Source organism: Penaeus japonicus, unplaced genomic scaffold, assembly GCF_977035675.1.
Source record: "Penaeus japonicus unplaced genomic scaffold, GWHDUDI00000001_assembly GWHDUDI00000003, whole genome shotgun sequence".
Lineage (NCBI taxonomy): Eukaryota > Metazoa > Arthropoda > Malacostraca > Decapoda > Penaeidae > Penaeus > Penaeus japonicus.
Window position 1 is genome coordinate 49,254,135 of NW_028234405.1, and position 22,500 is coordinate 49,276,634.

A 22,500-nucleotide genomic window follows, 5' to 3' on the forward strand; every position below is an offset into this window, starting at 1 on the left:
AGTAACTCGTCCGAACGGTATCGTTTTGTCTCAAATGAGTGCCTACCGCTAACGTGCCTTGAAATTTATGTTTTATTCTTTGATAATAATATTCATCTTTCAGATATATACTGTGTCAAGTTAGGTATGCTAACGAACAAAAATGTTCTGAAGCAATTTGTCACTTCGTCTAAGTTAAATAACTAGAAGCGACAAAGTTGCTAATCTAACCCATTTCCGTAACTTTTCACATATTTAACGTAATCTGGGATAAATTACACTAAACAAGAGACACGTAATTATCTTTTTATGGAGACAAGACTACTTAAACCATGAAATTAATGAAACTCGGTATTTGCAAAACATTACAGGGAGGTAATAGGGGTAAAGACAACCTAGATATTATACAAGAAATGGAAGAAATAGAAAAAAAACATATAATAAGATATTAGCCTTATAAAAAGGTCATCATCCACTAAAAGGAATAAGAATAACTGAACTAACTTTACAATATAAAGTAATATCTATTCGTAAGCATTAATAATCGACAGAGCATATATATATGAAGAAATGAGGAAGACACAGAAGTTAGCAAATAAGATATAATTCACATTAGTGGTAATCAATTAAAATACAATTATATTACTCGAACAAAATACTGCCACTCCATTAAAACAAACCTATCAAATCCCATTTTCTATCTCATAAAAAAATAGACGATTATAAGCAAAGATCATACATCTACAATATACAATATCCCCAAAGTTCATTTATTTATGCTATTTTGATGTATTATACTACGTGAGCAGAGTTCATAGCGACAAATGTAGAAGAAAGATATGAATGAGACTGAATATCTAAACAACATTTAGTGATTTATTTATGCGTTTCGATGCAAATATGATCTTATCTACAACAATACATTTATTAGTTCTTTATTACATGTAATTTTGATGAAAGACCTCCGTCAATACGATTTTGTCAAAATAATACATCTCTTGTGTGTATCATACTACAACAACATTTATTTAGTTCATTTATTTATGCTATTTTGATGTACTATCCTACACCAACCTTAAATGTGGGCAGAGGCATATTTTCACAAGGATGAGTCTTTATCACAACTACGGATGCGGAATCCAGCTTCTCCTGAAGGCGTTCTTGGTACGTGGGCGTGAGGGCGCTGGGGGGGAAGGGGGGGAAGGGGGGGCAAGGGGGTAATGGGGGGGATTAGGTAGGGTTTAAATCTAGTGGAAATTACTGCTTTTTCTTTCGTACACGCTTGAAGTATGTAGAAAGATGGTAGATTATTTTATAGTCGTGTAGCGCATGCCTTTGTGTTTTTTTCTCTACTCTGGTGTTTTTACTCGTGTGGTTATGATAATTATTTCAAACTGTTCGAAGAAAAAAGGTGAAAAAATACCTATACATATGTATTTATCGATTCTAGTTCACTGCTACTATAGCATGCGGGCTGCCATGGGATGAATTCTACCACTCGCCACACAATTCACCTAACTTGACCTAACCAGCCCAGATCAACCTAACCTAATCTAACTTAACCTAGCCTATCCCAACCCAACCCACCCTAACCTGACCTAGCTTAACCAATCCAAACCAAACCAAACCTAATCTAACCTAACCTAATCCAATCCAACCTAATCTAATCTAATCTAACTTAACCTAACCTAACCTAACCTAACCTAACCTAACCTAACCCAACCCAACCAAACCTAACCTGTTAAAAAACCCTGTCATACCGCATACTATAGTACTAAACGAGATAAACCACACACTACAGTACCTGACACCGTGACAGACCGAAAAACTATAGCATATCCGACATATCCATACCTGTCAACACTGAGGATTACGTGAGTATCCTTCGCCATCGGCTGACTACTGAAGAGGAGCTGATCGTAGCCTGAGATATGAACTCCTCCGGCGCCCATGTGTCTCGTGCGAGGGACTTCGGGTAATAGCATGTCCATCGGGCCTATCAGCTGCCTCCGAATCCACCAGTCCCAGAGCACCGTGTTCTGAAAGTGGTGGTGGTGGTTGTGGTGGTGGTGATGGTGGTTGTGGTGGTGATGGTGGGGAGGGGGGGTGTAATGAGGGATGAGTTCTGGTTTTTATTTTTTTACGTTTTTTTATGGTCTTTATGTTTGTTTTCGTTTTTTTTCCCATCCTTAGCATAACTGTCTTTGTCTGTTTCTATTTTTTTATTTCTTGTCTTTTTTTCGATTTCTTTCCCCTTCTTCTCTCCCTGTATCGAACTAGTACAACTATCAATTACATCTTACCAGCTACGATGACCTGAACTTCCGTATTTAACCTCACCTGACCTTCGCCCACCCAGCTATTCAGCATAAGCCCCGCCCCTTTTCGTGACGTCATCCAACCATAGCCAGGGATGCCATGGGCGCGATAGAGCTTGTGTGGGTCGTGGCAGGTGTGGGCGTAGGAGTTGTAATTGAAGGCGTTGACGAAGAGAAGGCGTGGGTCAGACTGGAGGGCGCGAGATGCCTGGTGGAAGAACCTGTTGGCAAAGGGGAATTGATCACCTTTTGGCAAACCTATTTTAAAGGTATTGGGATTTTTTGTAACATCAATTAAAGGTGTTGCTCGATTACTTATTTTTATTGTATATGCATTATTTCATTATTTATGTGTGTGTGTGTTTGTGTATGTGTGTGTGTGTTTGTGTGTTTGTTTGTGTGTATGTGTGTGTGTTTGTTTGTGTGTGTGTGTGTGTTTGTTTGTATGTGTGTGTGTATGTATTGTGTGTGTGTGTGTGTGTGTTTGAGTGCCAACTACAGTGTTTTCTCTGAACCGAATAGGTCTACCCACGGAATGAAGTCTGGTGCCAGCTGAAGGTCATCCTCAAGTATGATAGCATGGTCGGCCTTAGGGTGTCGCTCGAACACCGTGCTGAGAGCGAACTTGACAATGCTGTTGATTCGCGCTGGAGTCCCTGTGTACGGGGGGAAGGGGGGGGGGGCTGAGGTCGTTTGCAACATACTGTGAACATTCGTGTGTTTTTGGGTATGGTTAATAATCTGATTAATATAATTTTTGAGTCAGTATATATATATATATATATATATATATATACATATATATACATATATATACATATATATACTTATACACAAACACATACACACACACACATAAACATACACAAACACACACATATATATATATACATATATACATATATATGTATATATATATATATGATTTTATATGTATATATATATACATATATATACACACATATGCTCCATCGTATTTCTATAATGCAACATAGATACTCAAACCCGATCTTATTGACGCCCGTGTTCTCGCCTTAAACACCAGCCTAACCTGATTCTATAGAACCTTTGCTTAACAGTTACCACCATCCTCCTTCGAGTGCTACGCTTCCTCACAAAGAAAAAAAAAAGAAATCTCGACGTCCTATTCACTTCCGAAAACCTATAAACTCCCGGGCGTGTAGGAGCTTCCGGGGAACTTAGTTATGCAAGTGGCACGAAATTTGACGGTTGTTCCACGTAAAATTCCTAATTGCTTTTCCGACGATTTGTCTTCGTGTCAGTTCCGTTTTCTTTGCTTTGCTGTTCCTCGTTTTCTTTTGTTTATTTTTGTGATTTTTTTTAAATGATGCACTTGTTGTTTTTGTCGTTCTTTTTTATTGTTTGTTCATCTCTCTCTCTCTTTCTTTCTTTCTTTCTTTCACCCTCCCTCTCTCTTTCTTTCTTTCTTTCTTTCTTTCTTTCTTTCTTTCTTTCTCTCTCTCATTCTCTCTCTCTCTCTCTCTCTCTCTCTCTCTCTCTCTCTCTCTCTCTCTCTCTCTCTCGCTTTCTCTCTCTCTCTCTCAATCTCTCCTTTAATTCTCGACATTTAACATACCGATGCGAGTTGATATATAAATGACTATAACTACCTTATAAAAGAGAACAAAGAAAAAAACAGCAAACAAGTACGATAATTCATATCGGCAAAATGAAGCTCTTTTGCGAGGAAGCAGAGCCAGATACGTTCGATACACCTACGCAGATTCGACAAAATATTTTTCTTTTCAAATGAACAACCAATATTATAGTTGCATTACGCTTTCTAGGACTTCTAGAACTTCGATTCAGTAACAAAAGGATATGAAGAAGGACTCGTCTGAAAGGACTCGCATGCAACGACTCACCAACAGTTGCATGATTGTCATGCTCAATCACCGTCAGGTTGAGGAGCCGCCCTAGGTCTCGAGCCTCTTGATTCTGGCCGTCCACTATGATGATGATGGGCGTGTGTCTGCCTCCGGGGGACGCCCATAATTGAGCCACCTGTCTCAGCACAAGGTACAGTCGCCGGGATGTTACTATGGCAACGGGTATTGCCTTGGCTATGGGGTAATCTGGCTGAGAAGAGATTTATGATGTTAAAAAACAGATTCGGTTCCTAGGTTACATTATCCGGGTACATGAAAGCCTATAATTGCACTTCTGTATTCACAAAATAAGCCACATGCTTATATTTAGATAAAAAAAAGCCAGAATAGATTGTTCGACATATGTTATCCATGTTTCAACATCTCATGCTATGGGTCCTGCATATAAGCTTACCCCCATGCTAGGGTCAGGAGTCCAAGGTGACCCATCACACCTGCAGAAATCCGCGTATCCCCCGTAGGTCTCGCAAAACCTCATTCGTTCCTGGTCGGTCCAACTGCACTGCTCTCCTGTTGATAAAAGAGATTACTACCAGCGTATCTACTTTAACAAATCTATACTAAACGTAAAATACTATAAGACAAACTCCTTACTTTTTTCTATAAAACAAAGAGCTATAAATACGCTAATCGTAATATCAACCAAACAACCGTATCGTGGGGGAGATAGATAAATAGATAGATAGAGAGAGAGAGAGAGAGAGAGAGAGAGAGAGAGAGAGAGAGAGAGAGAGAGAGAGAGAGAGAGAGAGAGAGAGAGAGAGAGAGAGAGAGGAAGAGAAAGAGAGAGACGCACTCACACACACACACACGCAAAAGTATCTACTTCCATTGTTTTTTCCACTTAAACTTGACCTCTCCATTTAACCGCTTTTCATCTTCTCATTCAGAACTGCCAGTATCACCACGAAGGAAAACCACACTATAATACATGTCAGGACAAGGGACCATCACTATAGAAATACCTTGAGTCAGAGGCAAGACAAAATGGAGTCTGACTGGAGACGAGTCACGGGTGTAAGTATGTGGAGTCGTTGTTGTGAGTGACTCGTGAATCACGCCCGTGCCTTTTCTCGCGATCATGCACCAGGAATCATGCACTACGAAGCGGTCGGAGAACTGGGAGCCCAGGTTCTTGAACTCCGTCAGGATATCCTGACTTAGGTACTGGGTGAACTCGGGCTGAAAATAGTGAAAAGGAAACTTATATGGAAGAAATATTTGTTTGTTTTTCAGCCGAGTAATCATTATCACTATCATCTTAATCGATTTTAATATTTTCTTTACCAGGCGATGTGCAACAGTGCCATGAATGATGAAAACATCTTTGAATATCAATCATTATAGAGGGGCAACTACGCTGCATGAAGCGGAAGTGCCTGTTCTTTACCGCGGCCAATATGACGATCACTCTGCCGTTTCTCGTACTCATGACCACGTCCTGTAGTTGGCGCGTGGCTTCCGGCTGCCAGGTGAGAAAGGTCGCCGCCTGCATGACCTGTCCTGACCTCTCGTTCAGGATCACGTAGTGTACTCCAGCATGAAGGCGGGCTCGCTCGGCGCCCCATGGGACTGTTTTGTTGACCACGCGGTACACCTGTTAGGGGGATTTTTGACAATTACTGACGAGCGAGGAGGTATCAGGAGTTTTGTTAACCTCTAACCCAATAGATATCATCATAAAATTGACATAAAATCCGCTGCTGAGAGCTTAACTTTGATACTTCACGCCGAGTCACAAACGGCAAAACGTCTCTTGAGTCAAAGAAACGGCAGCGCATCACATCAACCTACACCATGACTCGTAGAGCGTAGCGTTACACCAACCAACCCGTGACTCACCTCTTACACCAACCAACCCAACGTGACTCACCTCTTGCACCAACCAACCAACCCAACGTGACTCACCTCTTGCACCAACCAACCAACCCAACGTGACTCACCTCTTGCACCAACCAACCCAACGTGACTCACCTCTTGCACCAACCAACCCAACGTGACTCACCTCTTGCACCAACCAACCCAACGTGACTGACTCACTTCTTGCACCAACCAACCCAACGTGACTCACCTCTTGTACCAACCAACCAACCCAACGTGACTCACCTCTTGCACCAACCAACCAACCCAACGTGACTCACCTCTTGCACCAACCAACCAACCCAACGTGACTCACCTCTTGCACCAACCAACCCAACGTGACTCACCTCTTGCACCAACCAACCCAACGTGACTCACCTCTTGCACCAACCAACCCAACGTGACTGACTCACTTCTTGCACCAACCAACCCAACGTGACTCACCTCTTGCACCAACCAACCAACCCAACGTGACTCACCTCTTACACCAACCAACCCAACGTGACTCACCTCTTACACCAACCAACCCAACGTGACTCACCTCTTGCACCAACCAACCAACCCAACGTGACTCACCTCTTGCACCAACCAACCAACCCAACGTGACTCACCTCTTGCACCAACCAACCAACCCAACGTGACTCACCTCTTGCACCAACCAACCCAACGTGACTCACCTCTTGCACCAACCAACCCAACGTGACTCACCTCTTGCACCAACCAACCCAACGTGACTCACCTCTTGCACCAACCAACCCAACGTGACTCACCTCTTGCACCAACCAACCCGTGACTCACCTCTTACACCAACCAACCAACCCAACGTGACTCACCTCTTACACCAACCAACCCAACGTGACTCACCTCTTGCACCAACCAACCCGTGACTCACCTCTTACACCAACCAACCAACCCAACGTGACTCACCTCTTGCACCAACCAACCCAACGTGACTCACCTCTTACACCAACCAACCAACCCAACGTGACTCACCTCTTGCACCAACCAACCCAACGTGACTCACCTCTTGCACCAACCAACCCGTGACTCACCTCTTACACCAACCAACCAACCCAACGTGACTCACCTCTTGCACCAACCAACCCAACGTGACTCACCTCTTGCACCAACCAACCCAACGTGACTCACCTCTTGCACCAACCAACCCAACGTGAGTCACCTCTTGCACCAACCAACCAACCCAACGTGACTCACCTCTTGCACCAACCAACCAACCCAACGTGACTCACCTCTTACACCAACCAACCCAACGTGACTCACCTCTTGCACCAACCAACCAACCCAACGTGACTCACCTCTTGCACCAACCAACCAACCCAACGTGACTCACCTCTTGCACCAACCAACCAACCCAACGTGACTCACCTCTTGCACCAACCAACCAACCCAACGTGACTCACCTCTTGCACCAACCAACCCAACGTGACTGACTCACTTCTTGCACCAACCAACCCAACGTGACTGACTCACCTCTTGCACCAACCAACCCAACGTGACTCACCTCTTGCACCAACCAACCCAACGTGACTCACCTCTTGCACCAACCAACCCGTGACTCACCTCTTACACCAACCAACCCAACGTGACTCACCTCTTGCACCAACCAACCAACCCAACGTGACTCACCTCTTGCACCAACCAACCAACCCAACGTGACTCACCTCTTGCACCAACCAACCAACCCAACGTGACTCACCTCTTGCACCAACCAACCAACCCAACGTGACTCACCTCTTGCACCAACCAACCAACCCGTGACTCACCTCTTGCACCAACCAACCCAACGTGACTCACCTCTTGCACCAACCAACCCAACGTGACTCACCTCTTGCACCAACCAACCAACCCAACGTGACTCACCTCTTGCACCAACCAACCAACCCGTGACTCACCTCTTGCACCAACCAACCCAACGTGACTCACCTCTTGCACCAACCAACCCAACGTGACTCACCTCTTGCACCAACCAACCCAACGTGACTCACCTCTTGCACCAACCAACCAACCCAACGTGACTCACCTCTCTCCCATCCACAAGGAATGCGACCCCCGAAGGTCCTAGAAATGCCTCTAACTGAACACTCTCGCTCTCCTTGGCTCGAGGAATTCGACTCGAGGCTTCGGGAGATTTCGGATGAACGCTCGGTCCCTTAGAAGGATCTTGGGGATAGGAATGGCGTTGATTTTCCTTCGTGTTTGTGGATGGTGAGTCTGGGTTTCGTCTCAAGTCTGGAAGGATAGAAGGATATTTGATGGTTTTTGATGTTGATAGGAACACTGGCGTGGTACCTTTTTTTGCTTTCCTTTGTCTAGAATGTAATGGGCGAAAGAGTTTAAATTTAGAATTATATAGATACGTAATTCTGAACGATAGCTTTGAGTTCTATTTATCTACAGTTGGGGGTGTTAGGGTAGCATCTATATCTCCGCCAATGTGAATGTTTACCCCGATAATGATTTTTTTTTTTTTTTTGTTTCACTACAAGAGAAAATTGGTGATGCTTTTATTTGATTTTATTTTTTATTATTATTATTATCATTTCTTTTTTTTTTTTTTTTTTTTTGTGTGTGTGTGTGTGTGCAATAAGTCTCAACTATTAAAGGAAGCTTAGCATTTCCTGCCCAACAATTTTTATGGATGATATAGTGTGAATGCGTTCATCATAGTCAAAACAGTTACCTTATCACGAGCTTTGTTTATGTTGACTACGATTTCAATTACTGTGGCAAAAAATTACTTTGTTTTAAATTTTTAGGTTTAAATTTAGGATTATGTTTCCTTTGTGAAACGGATATGCATATAATCGTAATATTCATGTTATATACCTCCTGTTAGTTCATGAGGGTAAACAAAAATCAAATTAAACAATAGATATCCTAATACTGGACATTTTCCTGTCATATTGAATATTAAAGCTTTATGAATAGGGAAAGTAAAATGCCTCGCATACAGAATTCTATAACAATAATAATACTGGTGGTGATGCTGTTACCTAAAAGCGCAAAATCATATCTTAGAATTTCAGTTATACTTTTCATGCGTAAAACTTTTTTTGTTCATTTTCATTGTGTAAGTAAGAATATCATATGTAGTGTTTTGGCAAAACAGTAGAAAAAGCATTTAACACAAATTAAGTTTCCTGAGAGATAAAATATTTTTGAAATCATCCTAGATTTTGTCTCCTGTTTTTCCATATTTGTTTTCTTAATTATACATTTTTTGCCACAATCAATTCCATTACCCTTTTCTTTCTTATTTATAAGACCATAACTTTTTAATTCTTTCCCACACCATTTATATTTACTTTGTTACCTAGTCGTATATATATTATATGCAAGCATAAATCAGTATCTATCTCAAACATTTTCACATCTCAGTCAGTAGAGTGCAAACCACAAAGATACTATAGCTGAGTAAACATAGTATTAATTAAAGTAAAAATGTCATTAATGACGGTATAATTAACAATAAAAATGATTACCAATATTACTATTGTTATGCAAGTAAACAATTACTTAAATCATGAATGAATAGTAAAAGCCACTGCAATTGCACAACCAACATTGTTAAAAATCAAACAAAATCCCACACAACGCCAGTGCTTGCCTTACAATACACACCATGGGTTCTCACGCGGGCTTCGTGGCTTAAACGGGCTTGTCTCTCGGCGCCTCTCATGACCTCGGTGGCAACCAGAAAGACAGTCACAGTCGCCAACAAGACTAAAAGGGGCACCAGCTTCCGTGACGTCATCCTGTAAGGTCTCTGGAGGGACTTTCGGTTGAATCTTTACGACTGGTTCATTTTCGTCACGGTGGAATTCTCGTTTTCTTCTGTTTTTTAGGTGTCACTTTTTGATTTTTCTTTTTTTCTTTCGGTGTAGGAGTCACATGTTTACACGTCTCGAGTTGTGTAATGAAGCGTGGAATTCGAGGCGCTTCGGTGTTTACATATTCACACTTTTGCTTCGATGTGAGTCCGTGTTTACTTCGGAGGACGTGTCCTGTACTCATGTGTCTGTGTCGGGTGGGGGACTATGACCCTTAATACCTTGTCTACGTGTCCGAGCCTGAACCCTTTACCAGGAAAAGTGTACCAGAAATACCCGCCTTGTTGTATTTAGGCGGAAAAGGAGCTTAGAAATACCATAATGCTTCACTCATTTGGGTTACGTTCATTCTGAAGTTTGAAGAAATTTGAACTTTATTGAAGAAACGTTGTTGCATAGACGTAATGCCGCATTGCCTAAAGGAAGGTTCTTGAAAACGCTCCGCCTTATGACTCATATACAGTGAGTTATGTTGCAAGTTATGTATTACAATGGTGATGGATTATAGTGTTTTTTTTTTTGTAATGGCTGTGATGTTCTTTTTTATGTTTTTGTTGTTGCTCGTAATAAAAAAAAACAACATATGATTGATATCTTAATGATTATTTATTTTTATTTTTAATCGAATCATTAATGGAGGTAATTGTATTTTGTTACTGATTAGTAACGTGAATGTTTATAAAATGACTTATTAAACGTTCAAGTCCTTCTGTATTTGCTTACAATTAACTAAATACAGAGGAATTATTTTTTATTCTTTCCCTTCTTTCACTTTATTTCTATTTATATTCCTTCATTATTTCCCATATCTCTCTACTCTCTCATTTATTTTACCTTTTCATCTCTACTCCTTTTCATTTAATTTCTTCATATCCACGGTCTTTAATTCCATAGCTATATTATTTATCTATCTTTTTTTCTCTCAAAATTACTAAACTATTTATCGTTTTCCGTGATTTTCGAGAGTAAAACAGCTGATTTTTATATTTCCTCATAGCTTATGAAAATTGAATAATACTGTGAAAAGGTTGCGTAATGGATATTTTGTGTATAAGTTGCACATATTGGGGAATATGTAATTTCTGTTTGTGTGTTGTGATAAGTTCTTTGTGTAATAGCCTGAATGGTCATAGGATAGGCATACACCAATATAAACTCATTTTCTTTATATATTTATTTAAACCAACACATAGGACTCTATATGTCTTTTTTTTTTCTTCTTTTTTTTTCTCTTTTTTTTTTGGCTACAGAGATAACGTCTATATTGAATACACATTAATTATTTTACAGATATAAAGATAATTTCCTTTGTTTTCTTAAGTTACAGAAGTCTATGTGTTACAGATGTTCATGTGTTATCACTTTTACAATATATATATTGTTTCCACACGTAAAGGGTATTTGCATTTAGTGATATATTGAATGAAACTTAAGCTTGGATGATTTTGATCCACACTATAAATCTCTGTATGGAAAGTTATGATCAAGTATTAAGATCACTTATACATACATGTCAAGTTTAAAAATGCTTTTCACATGTTCTTGTTATTTCTCACAATTATCAGTAACGTTGCATATATCCCAGGAACAACAATAAGATAAAACAGATCTCAATATCAAATCCTAAATCCCAAAAAATTATCAATATTTCTCAATATCTCAATATCAAATCGCAATTCCCAAAGAAAAACATAACTCAAAATAACACCATCGAAATATAAAGATTCATTCATTAATTGGGAAATACGAATAGAGAACATTATCAATAGAGAACATTATCAATATTTCTCAATATCTCAATTCCCAAAGAACATCAAAACTCAAAATAACACCATCGAAATATAAATGAGTCACCCAATAAAAAAAAATTGAATGAAATAAACAATATGTAAAACTTGAAGATCCGATTCATTCATTGATTGGGAAATACGAATAGAGAACATTATCAAGGTTGAACTCCTCCTCAGGCAAAAGGGCTGGGACCCGGACAGCGTACTCGCCATGAGCCTTCGAGTGTCTCCAAGTGTGTTTCGTAGCGTAGTCGAGGTCCCCCTTGGAAGGGTGGTAGATCACACTCGGGTCCACATTCCAGCTGTTGTGTGAAGTGGGAGGGAGGGGGAGGGGGGAGGGGGGAGGGGGTGAGAGCAGTGAGGTGGGATGTAATTCATTTCTGTTTCTTGATAGTTATGATTCGATTTGTGATAATGTTTTTGAAGATGGTACTATGATTCTTATATATATATACATATACACACACACACATATATATATATATATATATATATATATATATATATATATATATACATTTTTTTTTTATTTTTTTTTTATTTTTATGGAGATTATTTAAATGATGATAATGCTTATAATACAGCTACTACAATTTAGTTGATGATATAACTTCTGTAATCATATTCTACAGTTTTAATAGTGATGACTTCGGGCTTGAGTGATTGTAATGTTCTAAAAGTGGTGAAAGTGATCATGCATTTGATGCAAAAGTTTCTTGTTTTAAATTAGATAACTGGCTGATATTGGCAGAGGCTAGGGTGCAATATATCATCCAATATGTAAATGTTTTTTGTTTTTTTTATCTTGTTTAATTTTAGATCATTTGCTAATTTTGATGGAGTCTATGGTACAATATATCATTCAATATATTAGTAAATATTAGTTTATATCAGCACTTAAAGTTAGAAAAAAAAAAACATGGCATACCAGTAAGCTGACGATGGACAGGACACAATAACGAAAGGCGTCTCAAAAAACTTCATGGAAAAAGTCCCATGATAGTTTTCGTAGAGATAAGGGTAGTAGAATCCCATGCACTGTCACGGAGAGAAAAAAAAGTCAAATATCAGCCTGTTTAACATGACAAAAAAAAAAAATAATAATAAGTTACTGATACGATGTCTGTATTTAACATAAGAAAAAGTAAGTTACTGGTTTAATTCATGTCTTTGACTGGACCCTCATACACATAGACGAATAAAAACATCAAACATTCTTTAAAAATAAATATTCTAACAAAACGAAATAGAACATAACCTCATATACATATCTCCTTTTCTACTAATGCTACAGAAATTAACACTAAAATAAAACAATAACAAAACAAAAACCAGAAATAAAATCGAAATAAAAAAATAAAAATAAAATAAAAACTAAAAACAAAAATAGAAAATAAAATCAACTAGATGAAATCAAATCAAAACCATATAATATCAAGAAATATATGAAGATAAGACTCACCTTCCCAAGAACATGGTATGACCTCTCATAGTCGTCTTCGCCGGTCAGGTTGACATAGATGACGAAGGTCTCATTCTGGTGAAGGAGTATATCTGTATATCTGTGTTTATTATATCTGTCTACCTGGTTATTTGTTTATGTATCTATGTGTTTGTTTGTTTATCTATCGTTTTTATATATATATGTTTTTATCTCTCTCTGTCTGTTTGTCTGTTTGTCTGTCTGTCTGTCTGTCTGTATGTCTCTCTCTCATATATATATATATATATATATATATATATATATATATATATATATATATATAATGTATATATATAATGTGTATATATATATAATTATATATATATAATGTATAATGTATAATGTATAATGTGTGTGCAAGTAAATATATCTATATGTAAGAGAGAGGACGTGAGAGAGAGAGAGAAAGACAGAAAGAGAAAAAGAAACAGAGTTAGAAAGAGAGAGAGAGATTAACACAGAGAAAGAGATACAGAGACAAGGAAAGGGACAGACCGCAATCGGCAAGGAATTTGAGACACGGGAGATCGCCAACCAAATATTTATGGCCGAAGGGTTGAAGGTGATAGAGTCAGCTGTTTCCTTCATCTCAGAGTGAGGAGAATCGAGGCTGGCATGTAATAATTGTTTGGATTCTTGTCGGGAAAGATAATCTGGATTGTGTGTGTGTGTGTGTGTGTGTGTGTGTGTTTTCTTGACTGGGATATACCTTAGATTCTTGTAGAGAATGTTTTGGATATAGGCAGTGAAATGGGCATGCTTATCGTATTTAAGAGAACAACTTTGATATTTTTAAATTTCAAGCGACCCTGGAGGATATCACGCAGCCCTCGGAAACACATATTGTAAAAAAAAACGCTTTATATCCAAATTACAAGAATACAACAAAAAAGATTTAAAAAATGAAATAGATAAAGAAAAACACCCTTTCTCTTACAGCAGCCCCTCCACCACCCACCCATCCCACACCCATCCCATACACCCATACCCATCCCATACACCCATATCCATCCCACACCCCCACCCATCCCACACACCCACACACCCCCACACCCACCCCCACACCCACACACCCACCCCATACACCCCCCCCACACACCCCCACACCCACCTTATATCTCGGAACAGGCGCTTTATCACACGGATGCTCTGTCACATTCACGACCTGAGCACGATGGATTCTCATCATCATGTCGATCCCGTAAGCGACTTCCCACAGCCGAATCATATTCAACTGGACGTCCCGCTGCGAGTTGAGAGGACGCTGCTGAAAGGACGTCTCCTGTTCGTTCCCGGACACGTGGACACCGCCTCCGCCTTCGTGTTTCGTGCGTGGGATTTCCGGGATGATGACCTGGTTCCATTGGTTCACGTGGTACTTCCGGATGTAGAGGTCCCAGTCTGCTTCCTGGTTGGGGATGGGTGGGTTGGAGTGGAGGTGGGTGAGGGTAGGTGGGGATGGGTGGTTGGGTGGGGGTGAGGGTGGAGGTGGGGTGGGGTTGGGGTGGAGGTGGGTGGAGGTGGAGTGGGGGTTGGGTGGGTGTAGGTGGGGGTGTAGTGGGTGGTGGGATGGGTGGAGGTGGGGTGGATGTAGGTGAGGGTGGGTGGGTTGGTGGGTGGAGGTGGATGTAGGTGAGGGTGGGTGGAGGTGGGGTTGGGGGGGTGAGGGGGGGTCGGGTTGGGGGTTGATGAGGGTGGGGGTGGAGTGGGTGGAGGTGGGGTTGGGTGGGTGTAGGTGGGGGTGTAGTGGGTGGTGGAGGGGTGGATGTAGGTGAGGGTGGGTGGAGGTGGGGTTGGGGTAGTTGGGTGGATGTCGGTGGGTAGGTTGAGGTGGGTGGGGGTTGGGCGGAGGTGGGAGTGGAGTGGGTGGGGGTGGGGGTAAGGGGTTGTTATATTAGTCTGGTTGGGTTTTGGAGGATTTTGACAGAGAGTCTTCCTTATTTGTTTTTTTATCTCTCGTGATTTTGTTTTTGATGTGTATCGTGATGATTATCACCATGATTAAAACTATTGTGTTTATTATTATTGTTATTATCATTATCTTTTGTTAATAATATAATCATGATGATTATTATTATCATTATTATGATTATTATTATTACTATTATCATTAATATCATTATTATTATCATTATTATTATTATCATTATCATTATCATTATTATCATGAATATTATTACCATCATTATTGCTGTGATTATGATTGTGATTATGACGATTATTATCATTATTAGTATTAGTATTAGTTGTAGTATTATTAGTAGTAGTATTATCATTATTATTATTATTATTATTATTATTATTATTATCATTAATATTATTATTATCATTATTATTATTATTATCATTATCAATAATATTATTATATTATCATTATCATCATCATTATCCTTATAACCATCATCATCATATCATCATGATTGTTATTATGATAAGTATCTTCCCAGAACACATCCATCTCTCCCACTTCCACCAATCACAAATACCACCCCACAAACACCACCACCAACCAACAACCAAAATCAACCAAAATCATTCAATTCCCTCACCATATCCATAGACGCCCAGTTGTCAACCATCTTCTCAGCCACTTTCCTTCGCGTCATCCACCCGTAATAAGGATACGATTGGACCCGATAGATTCTGGTCGGATCTGAGGCGGTGTGTGAGTAGGAGTTGTAGTTATAAGCGTTGACGATCGCGATTGACTCGTCGAACCTCATCAACAGAGCCGTTTGGTGGAAGTAACTGGAAGGAAGGAGGGAGGGTGGAGTGGAGGTGGGGTGTGGGGGAGGGGGAGGGGTGGGGGAGGGTATGTGAGGGTAGAGGTGTGGGTGGGTGGGGTGAGGTAGGGGTAGGGGGAGGGGGGGAGGGGATGTGTGTGTGGGGCTAGGGTTGGGGTAGTGGTGTTTGTTATTGTTTATGTAGATGTATATATATGTATATATATGTACGTGGGTATATGTGTATATACATATATATACATATATACATATGTATATATATATGTGTGTGTGTATATATGTACATATATGTGTATATATATATATATATATATATATATATATATATATATATATGAGTGTGTATATATATATACATATAAATATATGTATGTATGTGTGTGTGTGTGTGTGTGTGTGTGTGTGTGTGTGTGTGTGTGTGTTTGTGTATGCACACACACACAAACACACTTTCGTTATCTATCATCCAAATCCATGCAACTGAATCACGCACTCGCGCATGTGCCACACGGCAAAGAAGTCAAGTGATCCTGTGCGTTTCTGGGCTAAGCTTACCTTATAAAGTCCGGTGCGAGATTAAGGTCGTCCTCGAGAATGATGGCCTTGTCGGCCTCGGGATGCATCTTGAACACCGTCTCAAGGGAGAACTTGATGTGCTGATTCACTCGGTGTATCGAACCTTCGAAAACGTCTTTCGTTAATTGAGAAGTTATAGATAGTTATAGATATAGAAGTTGTAGAATGAGTGTGTAAGTTTTATGTGTGTTCAGTATTGGGTGTTTATCCCTTTTTGGATGAATATTTTACCTGTAATGATATAGGTATGATAGTAATTTGCATATCATAATTTAATTCAGTTATTAGTCCATTTTCGTCCCTGTGATTTTAACCTCGCTTCACCAAAATTCCGTCTCGACCCTAAAAATCTTCCGCTCTCCTCTACTCATAACATCCCTCTTGGTCATTCATAAGCATCATCATCATCATCTTTACTTACCGAGAGGAGCAGGGTTGTCATGGAAAACGACCGTAACGTTGATTATCTTGCCCAGCATCTCAGCCTCTGGGTTACGTCCGTCCACGAAGATGACGAGAGGGGTTTTAGCGCCGCCAGGGTTCTTCCGTATCTTGATTACTTGCGTCAGCACCATCGGCAGGCGTTTGGCCGTCACCATGGCAACGGGGATGGTTTCGTGCATTGTCACGGGAGGCTTAAATCCTACCTGGATGGTGATGGAGGAGGAGGATGGTCTTAGATGGGTTGGTTATATATGTATAGGTATAGATAGACACACGCATACGCACACACACACACACACACACACACACACACACACACACACACACACACACACACACACACACACAAACAAACAAACAAACACACACACACACACACACACACACACACACACACACACACACACACACACACACACACACACACACACACACCCATCCACCCACCCACCCACCCCACACCCACACACCCACCCACACACACACAAACACACTCACCCACACACACAAACACACACACACATATTAGTTCACACCGTTTAGCAACACAGACAACGGCACCACGAATACGTCACAGTGCCAACTCACAGCCAAGTTCGGGTCCAAGAGAAGAGGGTCTTGGCACCGACAGAAGTCAGCGTATCCTTCGTACAGCTCGCAGAACTCAGCGCGGGTCGCCATGTCGGGGTCGCTATGCCAGGGACACCTTCGTTCTAGAGGGGGGAGGGGGAGGGAGAGAGAGAGATTGCTGTTTAGGTGTTTTAGGGATGGGGGGGAGGGAGAGGGAAAGGGAGGGAGGGAGAAGGAGAGAGGGAGAAGGAAAAGGAAAAGACAAGTGGTTATTTACATCTCAAAAGGATGAGAAAGGAAGAGATAGATAGATAGATAGATAGATAGATAGAGAGAGAGAGAGAGAGAGAGAGATAAAGAGAGAGACTACTAACAGAGAAGAAGGTGAGAAAGCGAGAGAAAACGAGCCGAGACAGAGAGAGAGAGAAAGAGAACAGGAGACACGAAGACCCGAAAACCAGCAACTTCTCTCACCTGGCGACCGGGGGACCGTCACGGAGAACAGCAAGGGGGCGGTGCCAGCCACGGACACGTTTCTGGAGGTGATGAGGGTCTCCAGGAGGGGCGGGTGGCCCTTGAGTGTCACCAAGGCCCAGCTTTCGCCCCGGGTCGCCAGAGGACCGAAGTACGACCCGAGTCTCTCGACCATCTTGACTGCGTCCTCTCGGAACCACGGCGTGAACTCGGGCTTTGAAGGGAAGGGCGCCGTTAGTCTAGTGGATTGGTGGATTGGTTGATTGGTGGATTAGCGGATTAGTGGATTAGCGGGTTGGTGGATTAGTGGATCAGTGGATTGGTGGATTAGTGGATTAGTGGATTGGTGGATTAGCGGATTAGTGGATCAGTGGATTGGTGGATTAGCGGATTAGTGGATTGGTGGATTAGTGGATTGGTGGATTAGCGGATTAGTGGATTAGTGGATTGGTGGATTAGCGGATTGGTGGATTAGTGGATTGGTGGATTAGTGGATTGGTGGATTAGTGGATTGGTGGATTAGTGGATTGGTGGATTAGTGGATTGGTGGATTAGTGGATTGGTGGATTAGTGGATTGGTGGATTAGTGGATTGGTGGATTAGCGGATTGGTGGATTAGTGGATTGGTGGATTAGTGGATTGGTGGATTGGTGGATTGGTGGATTAGTGGATTGGTGGATTGGTGGATTGGTGGATTAGTGGATTGGTGGATTAGTGGATTGGTGGATTAGTGGATTGGTGGATTAGCGGATTGGTGGATTAGCGGATTGGTAGATCAGCGGATTGGTGGATTGGTGGATTAGTGGATTGGTGGATTAGTGGATTGGTGGATTATCGGATTGGTGAATTAGCGGATTGGTGGATTAGTGGATTAGCGGATTGGTAGATCAGCGGATTGGTGGATTAGTGGATTGGTGGATTGGTGGATTAGTGGATTAGCGGATTGGTGGATTAGTGGATTGGTGGATTAGTGGATTGGTGGATTAGTGGATTGGTGGATTAGTGGATTGGTGGATTAGCGGATTGGTGGATTAGCGGATTGGTGGATTAGTGGATTGGTGGATTAGTGGATTAGCGGATTGGTGGATTAGTGGATTGGTGGATTAGTGGATTGGTGGATTAGTGGATTGGTAGATCAGCGGATTGGTGGATTAGTGGATTGGTGGATTAGCGGATTGGTGGATTAGTGGATTGGTGGATTAGTGGATTGGTGGATTAGTGGATTGGTGGATTAGTGGATTGGTGGATTAGCGGATTGGTGGATTAGCGGATTGGTGGATTAGCGGATTGGTGGATTAGTGGATTGGTGGATTAGTGGATTAGCGGATTGGTGGATTAGTGGATCGGTGGATTGGTGGATTAGTGGATCGGTGGATCGGTGGATCGGTGGATTGGTGGATTGGTGGATCGGTGGATTGGTGGATTGGTGGATCGGTGGATTAGTGGATTGTTGGATTGGTGGATCGGTGGATCGGTGGATTGGTGGATTGGTGGGTTAGCGATTGGTGGATTAGTGGATTGGTGGATTAGCGGATTGGTGGATTAGCGGATTGGTGGATTAGTGGATTAGTGGATTGGTGGATTAGCGGATTGGTGGATTAGTGGATTGGTGGATTGGTGGATTAGTGGATTGGTGGATTAGTGGATTGGTGGATTAGCGGATTGGTGGATTAGTGGATTGGTGGATTAGCGGATTGGTGGATTAGTGGATTGGTGGATTAGTGGATTGGTGGATTAGTGGATTGGTGGATTAGTGGATTGGTGGATTAGCGGATTGGTGGATTAGCGGATTGGTGGATTAGTGGATTGGTGGATTAGTGGATTGGTGGATTAGTGGACTAGCGGATTGGTGGATTAGTGGACTGGTGGATTGGTGGATTAGTGGACTAGCGGATTGGTGGATTGGTGGATTAGTGGACTGGTGGATTGGTGGATTAGTGGACTAGCGGATTGGTGGATTAGTGGATTAGTGGACTGGTGGATTAGCGGATTAGTGGATTGGTGGGTTGGTGGATTAGTGGATTGGTGATGGTTATTCTCGCGGTAGTAGAGTACTTCGGGATAATGAATGATAATAACGAGGATAATTATCTACTGATATTAGGGTCATCATTATCAATATCAGGATCAAATACCATTATTGCACTATTATTACTAGACCGTTATATCGTTATCAATATCACTGTCATTATCATCACGTGATACTTAAGGGATTGAGATCGACGAATTTCCAATCTTCTAAATCCCTGCAACTGCTAGATAACCAGCATCCCTAGTGACTCACCACGCCCACAAGAATCACTAGTCTGCCCATCTGTGCGTGCTTGAGCATCTTGGCCAGCATCCTGTGGGTGGAGGGCTGCCAGGTGAAGAACTGCTCCTTCTGCAGGACAGCGAAGTTGTGTTGGTGCAGGATTATGACGTGTATGCCGGCATGGTATTTCGTTTTGTTCCCTTTAAATGTGTTTTCGTTGCTTGCGTATATCTGCGGAATTGTAAGAATATTGTAGAGAGTATTGTAGAAGTAAAAAGATTGTGGAATGTATAAGGGATATGTAAGAATGATATGTATTTGTGTTTAGTAATATTACAGGGGTTATTTTTTTATATATCTATAGTAGGGTTCATTGAAAACAAAATAGAATGGTCTTCCCTTTAGAGTTGGGTTCTGCGTTTGTCAGTTTTCTTTCATAAATCATGCTTAATGTTTTTGATAACATAGCAAGTTTTTTTTAGAGTATTTCATTCTTAAAAACACACACATATCTAAACGGCCACTGCGACCCCATAAAAAAGACATTAGGACGACAGAAACAAATGAGATTTTACCAGAGTAAGAAAGATCGCATTAGTAATTTGCGCAAGTTTGTGACAAGCTTTTATGTTGTTTTTTGTTTGTTTTGCTTCGATATAATTTCGAACAAAGCTTAATGTTCGAAATCGTTGTACCTCAAGAAATATAATTCAGAAGATTATCATCTCGCAAGTAATTAATTCACGTAATTATTAGCTTGCATTTTATCTTCCTCTCCCTCCCTCCCCCTCCCCCCCTCCCCCTTCCTACCTTGGCGTATGATTCATGTGTATCATAATGATCATGTAGATGTCGCCCAGCACTCAGGCTTATGTGTTCCTGTTGAGTTTTACATCGGTTTGACCCCTGTGAAAGTCACTGACTTTATTCTCTCTCTCTCTCTCTCTCTCTCTCTCTTTCTTTCTTTCTCTATCTCTCTTTAATCTTTCTCATTCTCTTTCTCTCTCTCTCTCTCTTGCGCTCTCTCTCTCTCTCTCTCTCTCTCTCTCTCTCTCTCTCTCTCTCTCTCTCTCTCTCTCTCTCTCTCTCTCTTTCTCTCTCTCTCTCTTTCTCTCTCTCTCTCTCTTCTTTCTCTCTCTCTTTCTCTCTCTCTCTCTCCTCTCTCTCTCTCTCTCTCTCTTCTCTCTCTCTCTCTCCTTCTCTCTCTCTCTCTCTCTCTCTCTCTCTATCTCTCTCTCTCTATCTCTCTCTCTTTCTCTCTCTGTTTGTATGGGTGTATAATGTGTATGTGTGGGGAATGTGTGAGTGTGAGAGTCTGTGTGTGTGTGTGTGTGTGTGTATGTACACGTGTGTATGTACACGACTTTATTCTCTCTCTCTCTCTCTCTCTCTCTCTCTCTTTCTTTCTTTCTCTATCTCTCTTTAATCTTTCTCATTCTCTTTCTCTCTCTCTCTCTCTTGCGCTCTCTCTCTCTCTCTCTCTCTCTCTCTCTCTCTCTCTCTCTCTCTCTCTCTCTCTCTCTTTCTCTCTCTCTCTCTCTTCTCTCTCTTTCTTTCTCTCTCTCTCTCTTTCTCTCTCTCTCTCTCTCTCTCTCTCTCTCTCTCTCTCTCTCTCTCTCTCTCTCTCTCTCTCTCTCTCTCTCTATCTCTCTCTCTCTATCTCTCTCTCTTTCTCTCTCTGTTTGTATGGGTGTATAATGTGTATGTGTGGGGAATGTGTGAGTGTGAGAGTCTGTGTGTGTGTGTGTGTGTGTGTATGTACACGTCATACTTGAACACCTGTGATGACATCATTTTGGGTTCAGCTGAGACTGAGTTGTGTTTTTGTGTTTGTATGTTAGTATTAGTGTATATATGTGTATATATATATACATATATAAATGTACATATGTATATATATACATAATATATATATATTTATGTATATATATGTATATATACATATATATGCATATATGTATATATATATGCATATATATGTACATATATATACATATATATATATAAATATATATATATATACATAAACAAAATATACAAAACACATTGTATGTTTATATTTATATGCATAATATTGATCTATCTATACAAGTAGATATATCACTTCATATATTAATACGAATAAAAAATATAAATATTTCGCTGTTCATCACCACATCATAATGAACAGAGGAACAACAGAACATCCTTTCTTACTTGCTGACCGTTTAGCCAGAGCGTGACTCCCGTTTTGTTAACTGCGCCAAG

The 22,500-nt window shown here is 41.0% G+C and overlaps 2 protein-coding genes across 2 annotated transcripts in view; both read right to left on the reverse strand.

The window, feature by feature from the left end:
* Positions 1–10,121, reverse strand: part of LOC122264024 (protein O-linked-mannose beta-1,2-N-acetylglucosaminyltransferase 1) — an 11,908-nt gene extending 1,787 nt beyond the window's left edge. The window contains exons 1-10 of the mRNA XM_086533599.1: positions 9,710–10,121; positions 8,109–8,317; positions 5,598–5,804; positions 5,173–5,389; positions 4,602–4,717; positions 4,184–4,397; positions 2,830–2,953; positions 2,320–2,518; positions 1,834–2,018; positions 1,054–1,162 (exon numbers count right to left, since the gene is read on the reverse strand). Coding sequence (XP_086389725.1) covers positions 1,054–1,162; positions 1,834–2,018; positions 2,320–2,518; positions 2,830–2,953; positions 4,184–4,397; positions 4,602–4,717; positions 5,173–5,389; positions 5,598–5,804; positions 8,109–8,317; positions 9,710–9,842 — 1,713 coding nt within the window. The 5' untranslated portion in view covers positions 9,843–10,121. The remainder of the gene's footprint in view (positions 1–1,053; positions 1,163–1,833; positions 2,019–2,319; positions 2,519–2,829; positions 2,954–4,183; positions 4,398–4,601; positions 4,718–5,172; positions 5,390–5,597; positions 5,805–8,108; positions 8,318–9,709) is intronic.
* A 65-nt stretch (positions 10,122–10,186) lies between these two features.
* Positions 10,187–22,500, reverse strand: part of LOC122264023 (protein O-linked-mannose beta-1,2-N-acetylglucosaminyltransferase 1) — a 13,894-nt gene continuing 1,580 nt past the window's right edge. Inside the window, exons 2-12 of the mRNA XM_086533595.1 lie at positions 22,450–22,500; positions 20,284–20,484; positions 18,000–18,213; positions 17,544–17,668; positions 16,933–17,158; positions 16,491–16,614; positions 15,741–15,939; positions 14,303–14,599; positions 13,171–13,245; positions 12,637–12,746; positions 10,187–12,010 (exon numbers count right to left, since the gene is read on the reverse strand). The exon at positions 22,450–22,500 is cut by the window's right edge and continues 101 nt beyond it. Coding sequence (XP_086389721.1) covers positions 11,827–12,010; positions 12,637–12,746; positions 13,171–13,245; positions 14,303–14,599; positions 15,741–15,939; positions 16,491–16,614; positions 16,933–17,158; positions 17,544–17,668; positions 18,000–18,213; positions 20,284–20,484; positions 22,450–22,500 — 1,806 coding nt within the window. The 3' untranslated portion in view covers positions 10,187–11,826. The remainder of the gene's footprint in view (positions 12,011–12,636; positions 12,747–13,170; positions 13,246–14,302; positions 14,600–15,740; positions 15,940–16,490; positions 16,615–16,932; positions 17,159–17,543; positions 17,669–17,999; positions 18,214–20,283; positions 20,485–22,449) is intronic.